At 36.6% G+C, this 17567-nt stretch overlaps 1 protein-coding gene across 36 annotated transcripts in view; it reads right to left on the bottom strand.

Annotated features, from left to right (window-relative positions):
- tipE (temperature-induced paralytic E) overlaps positions 1-17567 on the bottom strand; it is an 80703-nt gene that overhangs the window by 16957 nt on the left and 46179 nt on the right. For 35 of the 36 annotated variants that reach the window (XM_067789546.1, XM_067789545.1, XM_067789519.1 and 32 more), the window contains one exon: positions 1210-8050. The exons of the other annotated variant lie outside the window; for it this stretch is intronic. In XM_067789546.1, coding sequence (XP_067645647.1) covers positions 7987-8050 — 64 coding nt within the window. In that variant the 3' untranslated portion in view covers positions 1210-7986. Of the gene's footprint in view, positions 1-1209; positions 8051-17567 lie in introns of those variants that run through there. 36 annotated transcript variants of the gene reach the window in all.

Below are 17567 nucleotides of genomic sequence, written 5' to 3'. Positions count from 1 at the left end.
GGATGCAATTAAGTTGATTGCAATTAAAAATTACAAGGAGTTCAATTGCCAACGCAATAATAAAAAAAATAAATATGATTTTATTTATCAAGTTGATGACAGTCAAAAGTTTTAAGAATTAATTGAATAACAGTCGAGATTTTGTAATTTTTGCAATGTCAATAATTTTGAATAAAAAAATAAAATGATTGCAATCCTAACATTGTTTTGTGTTTGCAATTTTTACACAATTTAGAAATTATTTTCACTTTATTATTGCAAAGATACAAGTTTCAAAGTTACGTTTTGAATGAGAGCTGAAAACTGAAATAATTTGATTTGTATTATTTATTAAATAAAATGAATGCATTTACCATTATAGTCTAACAACTTTTTAATGTACTAAAAAATTAGTCTAATTAGAATTTACTATTTTACAGTTATGTCTCCTTACAGTTAGACTTAAATTGTGCAAATTTTTTTTTTTATAATTTTTGCTTAGCATTTTTTTTAATACACCAATATTTACCCGAAAAATTTCACTAATTTGATTGGGTCTCACTCATCTCTTTCATATTCCGCTCGAACATTTTTGTAATATACAAGGCAAATTCAGGTGAAAAAGAACCGTTTCCTCAAATTTTAATATCACGCGGGTTGCTTAGGCCCATAACCTTGTATTCTCTCGTTAATACGAGGAACGATTGATAATAGCTCAAGTTTAGCTAAAAAAGTCTCGCTGTTAACTCTTACATATTGAAAAGAGGTTGGTAACGCTGCATTCCGTTGTGTTATAGCGCTGACATCTAACATTGAAATGGACGAATCAGTGAAGTCATATTAACTAAATCTAAGAAATGAAGTCTTTATTTTCATATTTTTCGCTAGTTAGATCGGAGAATGGAAAAAGAAGCTTCCTACACCTCCAGTTGGAGAAATTTTTCTCAATTTTTAATTAGTGCCTATTGTGGCATATTCATAGAAATATGTAGATACTTTCAAGTAGGTTTCACCTCAATAGGAGCAAAATAATTCACCTTCCCTACCTTCATCAGAGTGTCGAGAGACCGTGCGGTCAGAAATTTGCGTGGTCTTTTCTAGACATCATCAGAGTGAGCGCCATCGTTGAGGCATGGATATGACGTAAATCACTGTAGGTTTCTTAACTTACTTAAGAAAGCTTTTTTAATTCCAGTACCAATCCGGTTGCTCTACAGCAAGTTCCTTCCCCTACTAGTGAATTCCTTGCTTTATCTGTGAAGGTAACAGAGTAGTATCATAAAAAAAAGTAGTTCATAAACATTTTGGAAAAATTTTCTGATCATTAGATCAGCAAATTCATCAAATTCATTCTCTTAAAAACTGCTGTGTCTAGTGACTCCGCAAAGCGAGATATTTAGGTGCCCTATATATGTTTACAAGGCTCGAAACTTCGGTGTGATATCCAATCTTAAGGCTGGCTGGCAGTCAATGAAGATCATTACATTAGCCTCGGAGGCTGTACAATTTTGGAGCACTTGTAACACTTTACTCATCTCTCGTCTTCTTTTTCTTGTAGAGATAAAGAGACTGTATGAAGGTTTTGGGGAGTTTTATTGATGTTGATGGTTCTTTTCTGCATACAGATCCGGTACGTTAGGGAAAACGGCATCATTAAGATACAAGACGGACCACCTCGGAAACGGTTTGATATGACCACTTTGAACCTTCTAGGTCATCCAACCCGTGGGGAGCTTGGGGTCTCCGACTTCTAAATATCCCCTGCCATCCCTAGTATTGGCATCCGCTAGCAAAATTTATTGTCAACTTTAACAATAAGGAAAATGCACATGTGCAGAGGGTACGGCTTCCTGGAAGAATAATGGGGGTCGTTTGTTAATTAATCTTTTTTGTAATAAGGGATCTCATACATTTGTTGAATAAGAAATCCTAATGGCTTGACTTTAACTTTTCCTAGAAATGGATGTAGTTGGATGGCACCATATATTCTAGTGTTTTAAATCTAATCTTGAGTTAAATATATGAGAAAATGTTAGCTGCGAATCGATTAGAGAGGAGCGCGTGGTCTAAAGGGCATACTCATCCTACCACTTCCTGTGGCAGGGGCAATAATACGAGGTACTCGTGTTGTATCGGTTCCTCATCGGGCGATCTTCTGTATCCAAAAATAGGTAGTACTGAAAAAACTATCAGAGAAGAATGCATGGCCTGAGAGGCCATAAATAATTATTCTAACATTTAGATCAGGTAAATGAAAAGCATGGTAGAGCACTAAAAAACAAAATGGTGACAAATATAGACTGTAATAAGATCCATTGTTGCGAAAAAACGAGCCTCTTATGCATATCAACCGTCCCTCGTATCGCACCTTAAAGAGTATGGTAAATTCATTGTTACTAAGTCGATCTGCTGCACACCCATTTGCCATTTCCTTGTTTATTGCAATTAAATATTTTTATTTGTGTAAAAATATCTAGCTAAATACATACATACATTTATTTATACAATTATATTGCTATTTGTGATTAAATTTATTACTGCCCATATTTAAGTTAATTAAATTTATACTTTAGTGCATTTATTATTTCTGCAAACCGCGTACAATTTACACTGAAGAACTAAAAAAAAATTGAATGGTGGATCCTTATTCCGCTTTCGTCATGTTTTCCTCAATATCGCCCTATATCGATTCCCAGTCGCCCTAACGCTCTATCGACAGAAATTGGCTGAAGAACACCTTATCTAACATGAAAATGTTTTGAGCTCATTCTCAAAGAGGGCGATTTTTAAAAATTTTCTGAGATAGGCGGTTTTTGAAATGACAACCGAGACATGGTGATAGTCGACATGTAATACTAGGTACAAACACACGCCATATTGGCAATTTATACCATTTGGGCAATTTATTACGCAATTTATCATATAATAAATTGTAATAACAAATTGCCAATTTAAAAAAAATTGCGTAATAAATTGTTTCAAACTGTAAATACAACCTTGTAAAGTGTGTTTATTGAGTAGATTTAAACGTCAGCTGCGCATGGCTCAACTATATGGTTGGCTCATCTCATCAGCTGATATTATTTTTTTCATTTCACTGGAGTAGGATTTGTCAAAAGAGGATGGCAAACTCAAAATGAAACCAAAACATTGAACACATTATCTTACAACATACAAAAATTTTAAAGTTTTATGTTTTCATTCCATTCCATTCACCTAATTCCAACACGCACATTTTGACATTGTGAACACAGGTATGTTGTTGCTGTAGAGATGAGCCAACTGGCCATCAAATTACTATTGTGTAAGCTAAGTTGAGTTGTATGAACACCACTCAATTTGAATTGATATTGCCTCAATTTATTTTTCTGTTTGAACATAGCATAAACAAACGAAATTGCCACTCACGAGAGAAAAGGATTTAAAGAGTTTTACAAGGTACCATCGAAAAAGCACCAATTCATTTAAAAGCAAATGGGCAATCCCCGCTTTGCAATAACAGCCAACTGTCACAGTTAGTTGTTATTGCTCTTACTCAACACAAACGAAATTTTGTTTAGCGCAAATAGCTTTCATAGATTCAAAGTAGGCTGCGTATCGTCCGACAGTAGAGCTTTTCAGCGAAATAAATAAAATTAATTTGTTCTATTCGTATATACTCTGCAGAAAATGTGATTGGTTCCAAATGAGTCCAGCACTAATCGCAGGTCATTAAGCTCCTAAGGATGCGTTCATATTGCAGCCTCGATGGTAGCTGTGAACAAAATGAAAGCACCTAATACAAAGTACTTCTAATATAGAACATCAAAGAACTGATCCTTTTTGTTCGAGTTAATTAAAGCGAATAAGGGAGATAAAGAGCTCGAGTTTTCGTGCTCTAATAGATCCAAAAGTTGAATACCTAAACCTAGCGAATAAATGATGAAAGCACAGAATATACAAAAAAAGTCATCTTCCTTAGTCAAAAAGAGAAGTTTGGTTGTCATGTATCCTGATCACAGTGCAGTGTTTGCATCATGTGTAGTGATCAGTAAGAGATTAATGGTACAACCTCTTGATGCTTCTTAGTAACGACTTTGCGAAATATAAGAAACATTTTAGACCATTGCTTCGATGTCAGCGTTGCAGACCTTGGAATTCCTGTCTCCCATGTGGCCGTGTATCGAGTATAGTCTACCCAAAGTATTCCTTACAACGTCTTGCAGCCTAAAACACTAAATAATACTCCACAAAAGGAGGGTCTTCAACAAACTTCCGAGTGCCTAAAGTAAAATCTGATTCTGTGTCATCAGTAAAGATTGGTGTTTAAGCTTTGGTGATTCGACGGGCGAACAGTTTTTTTGTTATTATATTATTTGTTATTTTTGTGGACTGTATGTTATGTTATTATTTTTAGAGAGGGAGGTCGCTATTCACCTGTTGCATCTTGTATTTATTCATTGGCGGCGAGCACTGGGGGCTCCAAGGTATTGGCTGCGGGTTGAGCCACCTTGTTTTGCTTTGAAAGCCCCGCTTTGGGATAAAAAATTGAAACTATGTCTTTAGAATATTTCACTAACCAGTTGATAATTACAAGCCCATTCAATGGCTAATGAAACAAACGAACGAAAAATGTTCTTAGTTTAAGTCACTTAAACAATTGGGTTGTATTGGTAGCTCGTCCACTACACCGAAGGTCCTGAGTTAAAGACCGGGAAAACAACATCAAAATCCTAAGAAAACTGGGGCTTCAATTAGAAACAAATTTCCTTGAGCAGCATCGGCTCTCGGCAGTGGTTTGGCGAGTGCATTTCTGGCATTAAAAGCTGCAACTAAACCACTTCCAATAAGATGATTTTTCGAAATGGATATATCTGCGCAGCTATGGCAGGTTGTCTTAAAAATTATCTACTTACTATTCCAAAAACAAAATACAATTTTTCAAATTTAGAAAAATTATAAAATAACAATAATTATCATTAGAAAATAATTATTGTTCTGGCATTGAGCTCGAATCGAACCTTGAATCATTTATAAATAGGCCGATAAAAACAAAAACAAGATGATTTTAGTTTTACTCACCAAACCCCAGTTTACAATTTGGTGACCCCTGGACTAAATTACAAAACGTACACAGTAAATTGTGCTCACGTATACAAACATTTACTAATAAACAGGCAGTAGAGTAGTCTACGTCACACGGTGCAGACGTGTAAAGATACGTATGGAAAGAACATTTACTGTTATTTGTTAATTAATTAATTGTTTAATTTCATCAACAGTCGCCCTGAAGACAGTTACCGTTGAGTGAGCGAAATATATTGGTTAACAACAAAAATTACTTACGTGTTTTTATTCAAATTAGACCTAGAGCTGGCAAAAACAAATTTATTTAACACAAAAAGTTAGACACCTTTTATAAATTTGTAACTAAATTTAAAAAATTTATTTATCTTGATCAAAAACTTGATTGAATTAACAATAATGCGGTAAATTTTACTGAATGTCTGTTAATTCAAGAACAACAAACCTAATTTCTTGATTTTACTAGCTTTATTTCTTTCGGTGACACAAAAAATTAAAATATATACTATATGAAGAAAACTTATTCCATTCACTGTTATATAAGGGAGCGAAATTAATAATTCTCTGCGGAAATATTAGAACGAAATTTAAATAAATAATATGATGTTTGAAATCAATCTCAGTTTCCAGTGAGAAACTCTTATCTATATATATAAAAAGAAGTGTACATTTTGACTGTCACTCCATAACTCGAGAACGGCTCGACAGATTGCCATGAAATTTTTAGGAAAAATACAGGAAGGAGAGATGATGGTTAGTTGATTTCGAAATCCCAAATCGGTTTAGCCATATATATATATAAATCAAATTCTGTGTGTGTGTGTTCGCTATGGAAACGTATTTCCCACACATCAATCATCACCAAATTTTGGTTATGGGTTCCTTCGATCAACGGGAAGGTTTTAGGCTAAAAATAATTTCGATATATAAAAGGGGCCTGGCACCTCCCATACAAATGGAATCTTTGGTACTGCATACCTTTGAAGGTATACATGCCATAACATTGAAATTCAATGAGGAGTTATATGAGGTCAATCCCTAACACCACTAAGAAAATGCGGAATTTGGAGAAAAGGGGCGTGGCACCTCCCATACAAATGGAATCTTTGGTAATGCATAACATTGAAGGTATACATGCCAGAACATTGAAATTCAGTAAGGAGTTATATGAGGTCAATCCCTAACACCACCAAGAAAATGCGGAATTTGGAAAAAGGGGGCGTGGCACCTCCCATACAAATGGAATCTTTAGTAATGCATAACTTTGAAGGTATACATGCCAGAACATTGAAATTCAGTAAGGAGTTATATGAGGTCAATCCCTAACACCACCAAGAAAATTCGGAATTTGGAGAAAGGGAGAGTGGCACCTCCCATACAAATGGAATCTTTAGTAATGCATAACTTGGAAGGTATACATGCCAGAACATTGAAATTCAGTAAGGAGTTATATGAGGTCAATCCCTAACACCACCAAGAAAAGGCGGAATTGGGAAAAAGGGGGCATGGAACCTCCCATTCAAATGGAATCTTTGGTACTGCATAACTTTGAAGATATACATGCCAGAATATTAAAATTCAGTAAGGAGTTATATGAGGTCAATCCCTAAAACCACCAAGAAAATGCAGAATTGGGAAAAAGGGGGCCTGGAACCTCCCATTCAAATGGAATCTTTGGTACTGCATAACTTTGAAGGTAAACATGCCAGAACATTGAAATTAAGTAAGGAGTTATTTGAGGTCAATCCTTAACACCACCAAGAAAATATGGAATTGGGAAAAAGGGGGCGTGGCACCTCCCATGCAAATGGAATATATTATACTGCATATATCTGGATGTCGTAATAGTAGGATAATTAAAATTGGTAAGGAGCTATGTGACTTTAAGTCCTAAAACCTACAGTAAAATGTGGAATGGGGAAAAACTATGGCTGCCGTACAAACTTAAGTTATTTTAAGACCTAAAGTTTGACTGCATTGTTGAGTTTAGCTGTTATGCCTTTTGGACGTTTAGTAATCTGCCGCTGTTAAAAAAATTGTTTGGGTTTTGCGGAGTGTTTTGGTCGAAAAATTGACCCTTTCGCCAATTTTTTCGCACGCTCGAAAATTATTTTTTTGTGTATGCGTAGTGGAACTTTTTTTCCTGAGCCCAAATCCTATCGAAGAATCGATGGCGCGATATCGGTTAACTTTCGTCCATACAAATCGACCCAGGTTAGTATACATATATGTATGTATGTACGTCTGCATGAAATTATTATTATTGCATGTAAAAATATGTATGTGGGTATTTGCTTTTTGTTGTATGTATGCGTGCAACGTTATATTACTCAGCTTTTGGCGCTTAGCATTCTTAGAATATATTTTTTTAACTTTGATATTTTTAACAAAAAGAAAAACAATTATATAATATTTTTATAATTTGATTACTAAACAAAAATAGTTAATAACAATTTTTTTCATTGTTTTTCTAATTTACTATAGTTAATAATTTTTTTAATCTTTTTATTTTTCTCTAATAGTTACCGGCATAAAATTATCTACCTATGCATGCGTACATATGAATTTTTTATTAATTTATTTATTCTATGCTATTTCCCTTCATAATATTTACTTAAAAGAATAAAATTTTATTGCATTGTTTTTTTTTTGTTTTGTTTTTCATCTTTGGTAATTGCTTACATCTTTTCGTGCTCCATCAACAAATTATTATTCGGTTTTTTTTTGTAATTTTATTAGGTTTCTTTTTTTTTTTTTTGTTATTATAATACTATTTTAAATTTAATTAATTAATTTCGTACGAGCTGCTTAGAGTTTATAATAAAAGCTAATTTAGTTTATGTAAATGTTTTTATATATGTAGAGCTATGTATTTAGTAGGTGCGCATACATTTCATTGTCCAATGCGAAAACGTACATTATCCATGCCGTGGACTTTGCGTTTTAAACTGCCGCCGTCGGCCCAGGTGGAGTTGAGATACTCGTCGTCATCGTCTTGCTCAAGTTTCTGCAAAGAAATAACGGCAAAAAGAATGGTGTCATATTTATTTTTGAAAGAATTTAAAACGAGAGGGTGTGAAAAGAGCACAATAGATGAAGTATTGCTCTGATAGGAGATCTTCGTTTGAGTATTTGTATATTTCTATCAAAAAATTGGTATCATTGTTACTTCTGGGACTTGATAAAAAAGGGCCGAAATCATAGTTCAATTAGGAGTTTAATTTTTTTAATCTAAAAGTTACCGTTAAATGCGGACTTTTATTTTAAAAGTTTGTGAATAAAATAACATAAATTTAAAAAATTACAAATAAATTTCAAGCAAAACATAGTTTGAAAAAGCGGGCGAAGCCACGCCCCCTTCCTTTAAAACTTGCAATCACGTATTTGTACCAGCTACTTAATATTTGATATGGCTTTTCATTATGTTGTGAAGGAGTGAAAAAGGGTGGGGAAGGGGAAGAGAAACAGCAATAAGAATCAGAATAAGTATAATAATAAGACTAGGAGTGAGAGAAGGAATAAGAACAAAAATAAGAATAAGAATAGGAATAAGATTAGAAAGAATAATAAGAATAGGAATAGGAAAAAGAATAAGAAAAGAATAGGAATGACAAAAAGACAAAGAATGGAAAAGAAAAGAAATGAAAATAAAAGTAAAGAAAAAAGAGTAAAAACAAAAATAAAAATAAGCGTAAGAATAAAAGAAAGAAGGAGGGTAGGAATAAGAATTACAATAAAAACAAATAAAAAAAGAATACAAATAAGAATAAAAATAGGAATAAGAACAAGAAATAGGATTAGAATAATAATAAGAAAAAGAATAACAAAAAGAAAAGGAATAAGGAAAAGAATAAGAATAAGAGTAGGACGAAGAAAACGAATTAGAATAAGAGTAGGAATAGTAATAAGAATAAGAAAAGGAAAAAAAGTAAGAATAAAAATAAGAATAAGGTTAGAAAAAAGAAAAAACAAATACTTTGTGCGATTTATGTACCTCCTAAAAGATGTTGGGGCTTTTGTTCCAATTTGCGTCGTGTTCCTTTTAATTTTTTCTACAAATTGGTGCGACGGGACCTACATTTTTTATGCCAACTCTGAACGGCGTCTGCAAGGCAGATGAATTTTCAGTGAGAAGCTGTTACTAGCAGAAATACACTCGGAGTGTTTGCCAAATTGCTGGCGAGGGGCGACCCCGTTTAGAAGAAGTGTTTTCTTATTGAAAATAATTTTTCCAAAATTTTCGATGTTGCTTTTCGGGGAACTTAAACCCATAATCTCCGGCATGGTAGGCGGAGCACGTTCCTACCACACCACGGCGGCCACTTACAAGAATAAGAATAAGAATAAAAGGAGGAACAAATTTAAGACTAAGAAAGAGAGTCAAAATTAGACTGGGAATAAGAAGAAAAAATAAGAATAAGAAGAAGAAGCAGATGAAGAGAAATAGAAATAGAAAGGTTAAAAGAAAGAAGAAAATAAAGTGGAAGTCATTGAAAGAAGAAAAAGAATACGAAAGAACGAAAAAGTAAAGATGACTGCAGCAAGAAGAAGAAGGATGTATCTATCTGAGAGGCATAAGGCAGAGTATGAGGAAGATAAGAGGATTAGGATGACGGGGAAAAAGAGGAAGTTGCAAGGTTGAAAACAAAAAGTGGGCTGGAAGGAAAATGAAGGATATGGAGTTAAAACGAAATAGGAATTGAGAGATAAGTAGTGGAGTATGTACTAAATATTATCAGAAATCAGAAAAATTATTTCAGATTGGCTGAGACGTCGGCCGGTTCACTCTTTTGTTAGATAACTTAGACTCTTGGGTACAAGCATTTTTGTACAGCTACCTGGGATTGTGGATTTTTGGGCCTTTTGCATAGTTCCATAACTGCTGCGGCACTGGGAAAGTGTTTTCCTTTAATGTTTTTGACTGTCCGGTCCTTTTTCCTCTCTACCAGTCCCTTCTACAGTCAAGTAGACTGTAGTAGTAGTAAAAATGGCAATGGCTGCCATTCTTAGAGGGTCAAATTTGATAGCCACTTTCGACATAAAATAAGCCACAGAATATAACTTTAAAGTCTTATAGATGCGTAGTAAAATATTCTATAAAGGAGTATTTGTTTAACTTGGAACTGTTGTCTTTCCCTTTTAAGCTTATTTTTGGCAGCAAAAAAGAAACCTTTTTCACTTTGGCTTATTTCAACGAGTAGTTGCAGTAGTAATTCACTCGAGTTTCAAACAAGACCAAACCTCATGAGATCTCATTTATAAAAACGCGTGTACCTAGTGGAATATTTCTTGGCCATGTTTTTTGCTGGCTATATTGTAGATGCAATGATACACACGTAATAGAATCATCAATACTTAGTATATATACATATGTACATAGTACCTACATTACGTTTGGTCGGCAATCATACAAAAAAATTTAGTTTCCAAGCGATATATTGATCGAAATTTCTTTATCTCGCTGAAATTTTGCTATTTTTTTCATTCAGGAATATAGATGTGTTTCGTGATAACTGAATCCATTTGGAAGCACCAAGGGAGGCCAACTTCCTCCACCTGCCTCTCCCAGCGCATTGCAGGTATCCCCCTTCTTTTATTCCAAACTGCGGTATCGACTGAAATACTTTTTTAGTCGGAGCGCCTTCGTCCATTCGCATAACAAGACCTAGCAGGCAAAGCCGTGGATGTTTATTCATTACAGTATCTTCATATCTGTGTAAAGCGCCAAATACACGACACGAACATTCCCGTTATGTCATGTTTCTGCGACCTTTTCTGTCGTGTGTGGTGGTGTTTGCCAGTTCGCGCAAATGTTCGCCAAAAATCAAAATATTTTAATTTTTGGCGAACATTTGCGCGAACTGTTCGTGCGTGTATGGCGAAATAGCTCATAATCGTAGTAATTTCTGAACGGAACAGACGTGCGCGGAAAAGTAAAATGGACAATAAACAATTTCTAGGTGAATTTATTGAAATGTATAAATTTTTTTTACGCTTAATTGCCACAGCGAGCAATATTGCTGCAGCACAATTGTTGTCCGTATTCATCGCTGTCTGAAAGAGAACTAATGTTCGGCCAAAAGTTCGTATGGTGTATGGCCAAAGCTGCGAACAAGATTGCGGAATGTTCGCGGAAATGTTCGTGTCGTGTATTTGGCGCTTAAGGCTCATAGAGCTCATCTCCTTCGATACTAACCATCGGCATCACGAACAGGTCCACTTATCTACCGGAAGACTTTTCTCTCGAACACTACAAGAGCCATCTTATCTTCTCTCGACACCGTCCATGACTCTGAGCCATACGTCAGGACTTGTAGATCGTGATTCTTGTTCGTCGAGAGTGGACCTTACTTTTCAAATGCCTGTCCACTTGTTGGCAATAGGTATTCTCCGTTTGATTACTAAGCTGACCGTTGTGTTTTTTTTGCTATTAATGCTGATTCCCAAATAAACGAATTATTTATATCCGTCAAAAGTGACGGGATTGCCATGGCGCGAATGCGCCGATTCTTCCTAGGATGACAGCAAGTACTTCGTTCTGTCCTCGTTTACGGCAAGACACAATTTTTTAGCATTGCTTGTTTTTTGATTATAAAGCGGCACAGAATTTGAGTTAATTGGCTGGAAGGTTATCAAAAGGAAACATGCGATATATTAAGTAATATCCCAAAAACTAGAATCCACAGCTGTGGATGTCAGAAGGGGAACTGACAACATAGACAGGGCGATAAATCGGTAAACAGAGATAAGTAGGCTACGCACTATACCTAGGATAATGTGGTGGAATACAGAGCTAGGCAAAATTAGATCAACCACGAAAAAACTCTTCAACAAAGCTAAACAGAGCCGGACCAAAAAGGACTGGTATGCTATAGATGCAGTTTGACCAAATACAAAAGTTGCATTAGGAAGGCAAAAAGGGGGTCATGGGAACAATACTGTGAGAACCTGGTAAAAACAAGTGAGGCATCAAGACTTCGCAATATACTACCAGGGTCAAACATAGACCCAAATAGTAAAAAAGTCAGATGGCTCATGAATCATCTTCAGTTAGGAAACTTTGGATGTCTAGATGGAGACACACATTCTGGTATGAATAGATGCGGCGGGCATCACTGTGCCAGGAAATCGAGCTTATTCGTATCGCATCGTACTTACTTACTTACTTAATTGGCGCTTAACCGTCTAAACCGTTATGGCCGTTTTCCACCTGGTCCTTCCAACGGAGTGGGGGCCGCCCTCTACCTCTGCATCCATAGCCGGGTTCCGATAGAAACACTTTCTTGGCCGGAGCATCATCTTTCATTCGCATAACATGGCCTAGCCAGCGCAGCTGCTGCGTTTTAATTCGCTGGACTATGTTGATGTCTTCGTATAGCTCGTACAGCTCATCATTAAATCTTCTTCGATACTCGCCATCGCCAACGCGTAGAGGTCCATAAATCTTTCGAAGAACTTTTATCTTGAACACTCCCAAAGCCGCTTCATCTGCTGTTGTCATGGTCCATGCTTCTGCCCCATATAGCAGGACGGGTACGATAAGTGACTTGTAGAGTATGATTTTCGTTCACCGAGAGAGGACTTTACTTTTCAATTGCCTACCTAGTCCAAAGTAGCATTTATTGGCAAGATTGATTCTTCGCTGGATTTCAGTGCTGATGTTGTAGCTAGTGTTGATGCTGGTTCCCAAATAAACGAAGTCTTTTACTATTTCGAAATTATGGCTGCCAACAGTTGCGTCATTACCAAGGCGCGTATGCGCTGACTCTTTGCTCGATGCCAGCAGGTACTTCGTATCGCATCGTAGACCAGGATAATATATGAAATCATTCGAACTGTTCAAATAGGTGAGACCGGATGGAGTGATACCGGCCGTGTTGCAAGCCGCTTGCGATAAATTATACCTCCTTTAATTGCCATCTATGCAGAATACCTATAAAATGAGAATGTTCCCGAAGCCTTTTCACTATTACCCTTGAAATACTGGAGCGACTTTTCGTACTGCATATAAGAGACAACGCAAACTTCAACAAGACCGAAAAGACAATTGAAAGCGCCAATCACGAGGTAGTTAGCATAATCGAGAAATCATTGAACTGCAAAGAATACATCTTGGCAGCCGTTCTTGACATAAAGAGAGCTTTCAACAATGTTCAAACGGAGGTCATTTACAGGGCGCTTATACGACATTAAACCCAATACTCTATAGTTGCATTGATTGATTCTATTCTGAGGAGTGGCATTGTCAACGCAACTTTAGGAGCTGGTTAAGTTTGTAAAATAGCTTCTGTTGGAAGGCGTTAGACAAAAAGAGAAATCAACAGCGCTATATATAACTTATCCGACCCAATTGTCAACCTCACCTACCCTCGGCGAATCCTGTTTCGTAACCAGATGAGGCTCTGGCGACCCCAAGCTCTTCATGAAATTAGGGCGTCGGGAGCTTGGGATGACCTGAAGGTTTGATGAGGTCATATAAATCGTTCCCGACCATCAACACCGATAACACTCCTCAATGCCTTCGGGGAGTGTCTTTATCGTTAATACAACAACAACAACAACAGCAATCAACAATGGGGTGGGAAGGAGTAAAACGATATTAGATCATATGACAAGTGGCGTTTAAATTAAATCCCAACTGGCCTAACGCACGACACCGGTGATATCACGGCGGTTTTCAACTTCCAGGTGCAGATCATAAGATATCCTTCAAAGGAGGAGATATCCTATATAGGAGGAAGGTCTATACAGTGGTAAAACATTACAATCTACGCAAACGGCTCGAAAATAGAAAAGAAAATGGAAGCTGGAATGTACTCAAAACATCTACACGTAAAAAAATCTTAAATTAATTAGCAGACATCAACATAACAAACTTTCTCGACAGACGGGCCGCGTAAACGCATGAGAATTCAAACTGATAAAGTCGGATGTCGTATGGAGATGTCGAGGCTCGTTGGCGTCAATAATGTCTCTGTTTGCTGGGTCCCAGGATACAGCGATATTGAAGGGAATGAATTTGCAGATGAGGTGTCCAGGTTTCGAGATGAACATAAACGATGCGGAAAGCTCCATATCACCAATTCTGGGTTGTTTTTCTGGGGAAAATCGAGAACTATGAGACTAGAGCAACGAACTTGCTGTGGACCAAACGGGAGTTCTTAAAGTCCTCATGAATACTTATGTAGAAATAAGTAACTAGCTTCCTTCTCAAGGTAAACAAATCTGCAGTGAGAGTACTTACGGGTGTCATCACAGGTCATTGCGCTGTTGCACCAATGCTCCGACGATAGCGCACACCAAGAAGCTCCCTCTACAGAAGTTAACATTTTTGTCATACTTTTCAATGAACATTAATTAAGCTAACAAAATTCGTTTCGATTCTTAAGTCGCCTTAGTTTGTTCTCTTAAACTATGGTGGAATTTTATTGCCATCTTTTCTCTCGACCCACTCTAATATACTATTTATGTATGTATATTGAAACATCAACAAAGAGCAATCAGTTTATGACCACTTAACATTATGACCAACAGTGCCTGAAACAAAACAATAACCCCATACATCACAGTGACATGCTCAGGTCACATTAGTGGCATAAGTGAGAGCGTCGAAAAATGGCGGCAACAGTCGTTCGCACTCTACAACTGTAGATGAGTCTAGTACTCAAGTGGAAAGTGTCAACGCCAATTTTCATAGGGGTCAAAAATGCATTACAGTAATCCAGGTCAGTAGTTCTGCGTCAAGGTGTGAATGCTGTAAATACTTAAGCGTACATATGTATAAATAACGGTACCGGCGTACATATTTAGGTACTTATTTATACATATACGTTGATGAGTCATCGGAAAAACCACTCGATTTTAGTTAAAAAAAGTAAGGAAGGCTAAGTTCGCGTGTAACCGAATATTATATACTCAGCTGAAAGCTTAGCTGCGTTAGTTTCGTAGGGCTTCGTAGATGGTTTATAAGTGGTTTTTAATTTCATATCACATACGTTTGGGAAATATCGACAAAATTGTAGACCAAAGGTGACGTTTTTTGGAACGATTTTCCTTCATCCTTTGTCAAATAAGGGAAAATCACCATGTAGGGAAATAAACCTAGGGTAACCCTGGAATATGTTTGTATGACATGGGTATCAAATGAAAGGTTTAAAAGATTATTTTAAAAGGGAGTGAGCCTCAGTTCTATAGGTGGACGCCTTTTCGAGATATCGCCATAAAGGTGGACCAGGGGTGACTCTATAATGTGTTTGTACGATATGGGTATCAAACTAAAGGTATTAATGAGGGTTTAAAACGGGTGTTGGCCCTTAGTTGTACATGTGAAGGCGTTTTGGAGATATCGATCAAAATGTGGACCAGGGAGACCCAGAACATTATCTGTCGGGTACCACTAATTTATTTATATATGAAATACCACGAAAAGTATTCCTGCCATGATTCCAAGGGCTTTTGATTTCGCACTGCAGAACTTTTTCATTTTCTTCTACTTAATATTGTAGATGTCACGCCCATTTTACAAAGTCTTTTCTAAAGTTATATTTTGCGTCAGAAACCAATCCAGTCACCATGTTTCATCCCTTTTTTCGTATTTGGTATAGAATTATGGAATTTTTTCATTTTTCGATATCGAACAAGTGGGAGTGGTCATAGTCGGATTTCGCCCATTTTTAATACCAAGATAGAGTTCAAGTAAGTACGTGAACTAAGTTTAGTAAAGGTATATAAATTTTTGTTCCAGTTATCGTGTCAACGGCCGAGCGGAAGGACAGACGGTCGAGTGTGTATAAAAACAGGGTGCGGCTTTAACCGATTCGCCCATTTTCACAGAAAAAAGTTATCGATATCGAAAAAGTGGGCGTGGTTATAGTCCGATTTCGTTCATTTTAAATAGCGATCTGAGATGAGTTCCCAGCAACTTACGTACCAAATTTCATTACGATACCTCAACATTTACCCAAGTTATCGTGTTTACGGACGGACGGACGGATGGACATGGCTAAATGAATTTCGTTTTTCACCCAGATCATTTTGATATATAGAAGTTTATGTCTATATCGATTAGTTTATGTCGTTACGGGGTACCGTTATGCGAACAAAATTAATATACTCTGTGAGCTCTGCTCAGCTGAGTATAAAAACGTAGTGATTATAAAAATTTTTGTAAGCCAGAAATATTTTGTAAGAGATGATATTGATATCTGGACGATATTGTAACGAATTTTGAGAATTCTCGATCACTCTTTGCTTTCAGTTATATGAAGGTTCGAACGACTGAGCTATCAAATTAACAAACTCGAATATTATGCATATCAAAATATTCTTTATTCGCCTTAACAATGGTGCTAGAACTTTACAATTAAAAGTTTTCGCGTGCTTCACTTTATACGATTTTAACAATCAAACTGATCCATAATTTCTTAGATTGCACTGCTTACGTACCATACTTTTCTCTCGACTTTTCGCGAACAGCCTTTCCGAATAGTTTGCATCTTATATTAGCTGTGGTGTATGTGTAGTTTATGTTATACCGCTTGCGCTCTCTCTTGCTATGTAAATGAATTTGCAGCTGTTTGCTATTACACTACTTACATTGCTGTTGTTGTGCATCATTTATCTATTTATTGATGTGTCGAAATTGTTGCTCATATTACCCACACTGCCCTCCACCTAAGCCTGATCGTCTCTATCATATAAATTTCTTCATCCAAATGTTATCAGCCTCTTCAAATGAATCATCTTTATTTTATTCCGTGGTTTTGCCAAAGACTCGTATGCGGTATGGGGCTTTCCAGTTACACTGATGGGTTGGATAACAGCACTAGATCACCTTCCATAAATCCTTCCGAAATGTATTGCTTTGCGATACCTGGCTTTCATTTTGTCAGTCAGTATTTTGGTGCAATGCCTAACAAGACATTTCTTCCTCCAAGACAACTGTGGATTAGCGGCATTTCTTCCCGCATCGGCATTTATTCCAAACTTCAAGTCGGCTGGCAGTCGAAGATCATTGCCGCAAAATTACCTTTGCGTAAGTCTCATGTATTGCCGATTGATAGGCCGTCATGAATAACGGTATATATGTATATGTATGTCTCGTGGCTCATATAGCTTTTGGTTTAAATAACTTTGGAAAATTTGTCAGTTTTCCGGCTACATTCAGGAAAATTTCGGGACAATTCCGTAAATATTTTCGGATTATCTCGATGCTCTGTGCCGATCACTTCACGACTATCTCCGGGTTGTTTAGGCATCTTTTTGGGCCTATTTCTGATTACCGACGGAACCGTTTGGAATCATTTTTGGACCAATTCGGAATAATTTTCGGAATTATATTGGCGCTGTTTCGGGATCATTTCTGAACTATGTCGGCAAGACTTTTGGGAATAAAACTCGTGACTATTTGGGGCAGCCCGGAACTATGTTCGGAATCAATTCGAGACTATTTAAGATTACTGCAGGATCGTTTCGGGACCATTTCGATATTATATTCAGAATCGTTTGAGGACTATTTTTAGATT

Source organism: Eurosta solidaginis, chromosome 5 (genome assembly GCF_040869045.1).
Source record: "Eurosta solidaginis isolate ZX-2024a chromosome 5, ASM4086904v1, whole genome shotgun sequence".
Taxonomy (NCBI): domain Eukaryota; kingdom Metazoa; phylum Arthropoda; class Insecta; order Diptera; family Tephritidae; genus Eurosta; species Eurosta solidaginis.
The sequence above is the reverse complement of the archived record's forward strand: the minus strand, read 5'-3'. Positions and strand labels throughout refer to the sequence as shown.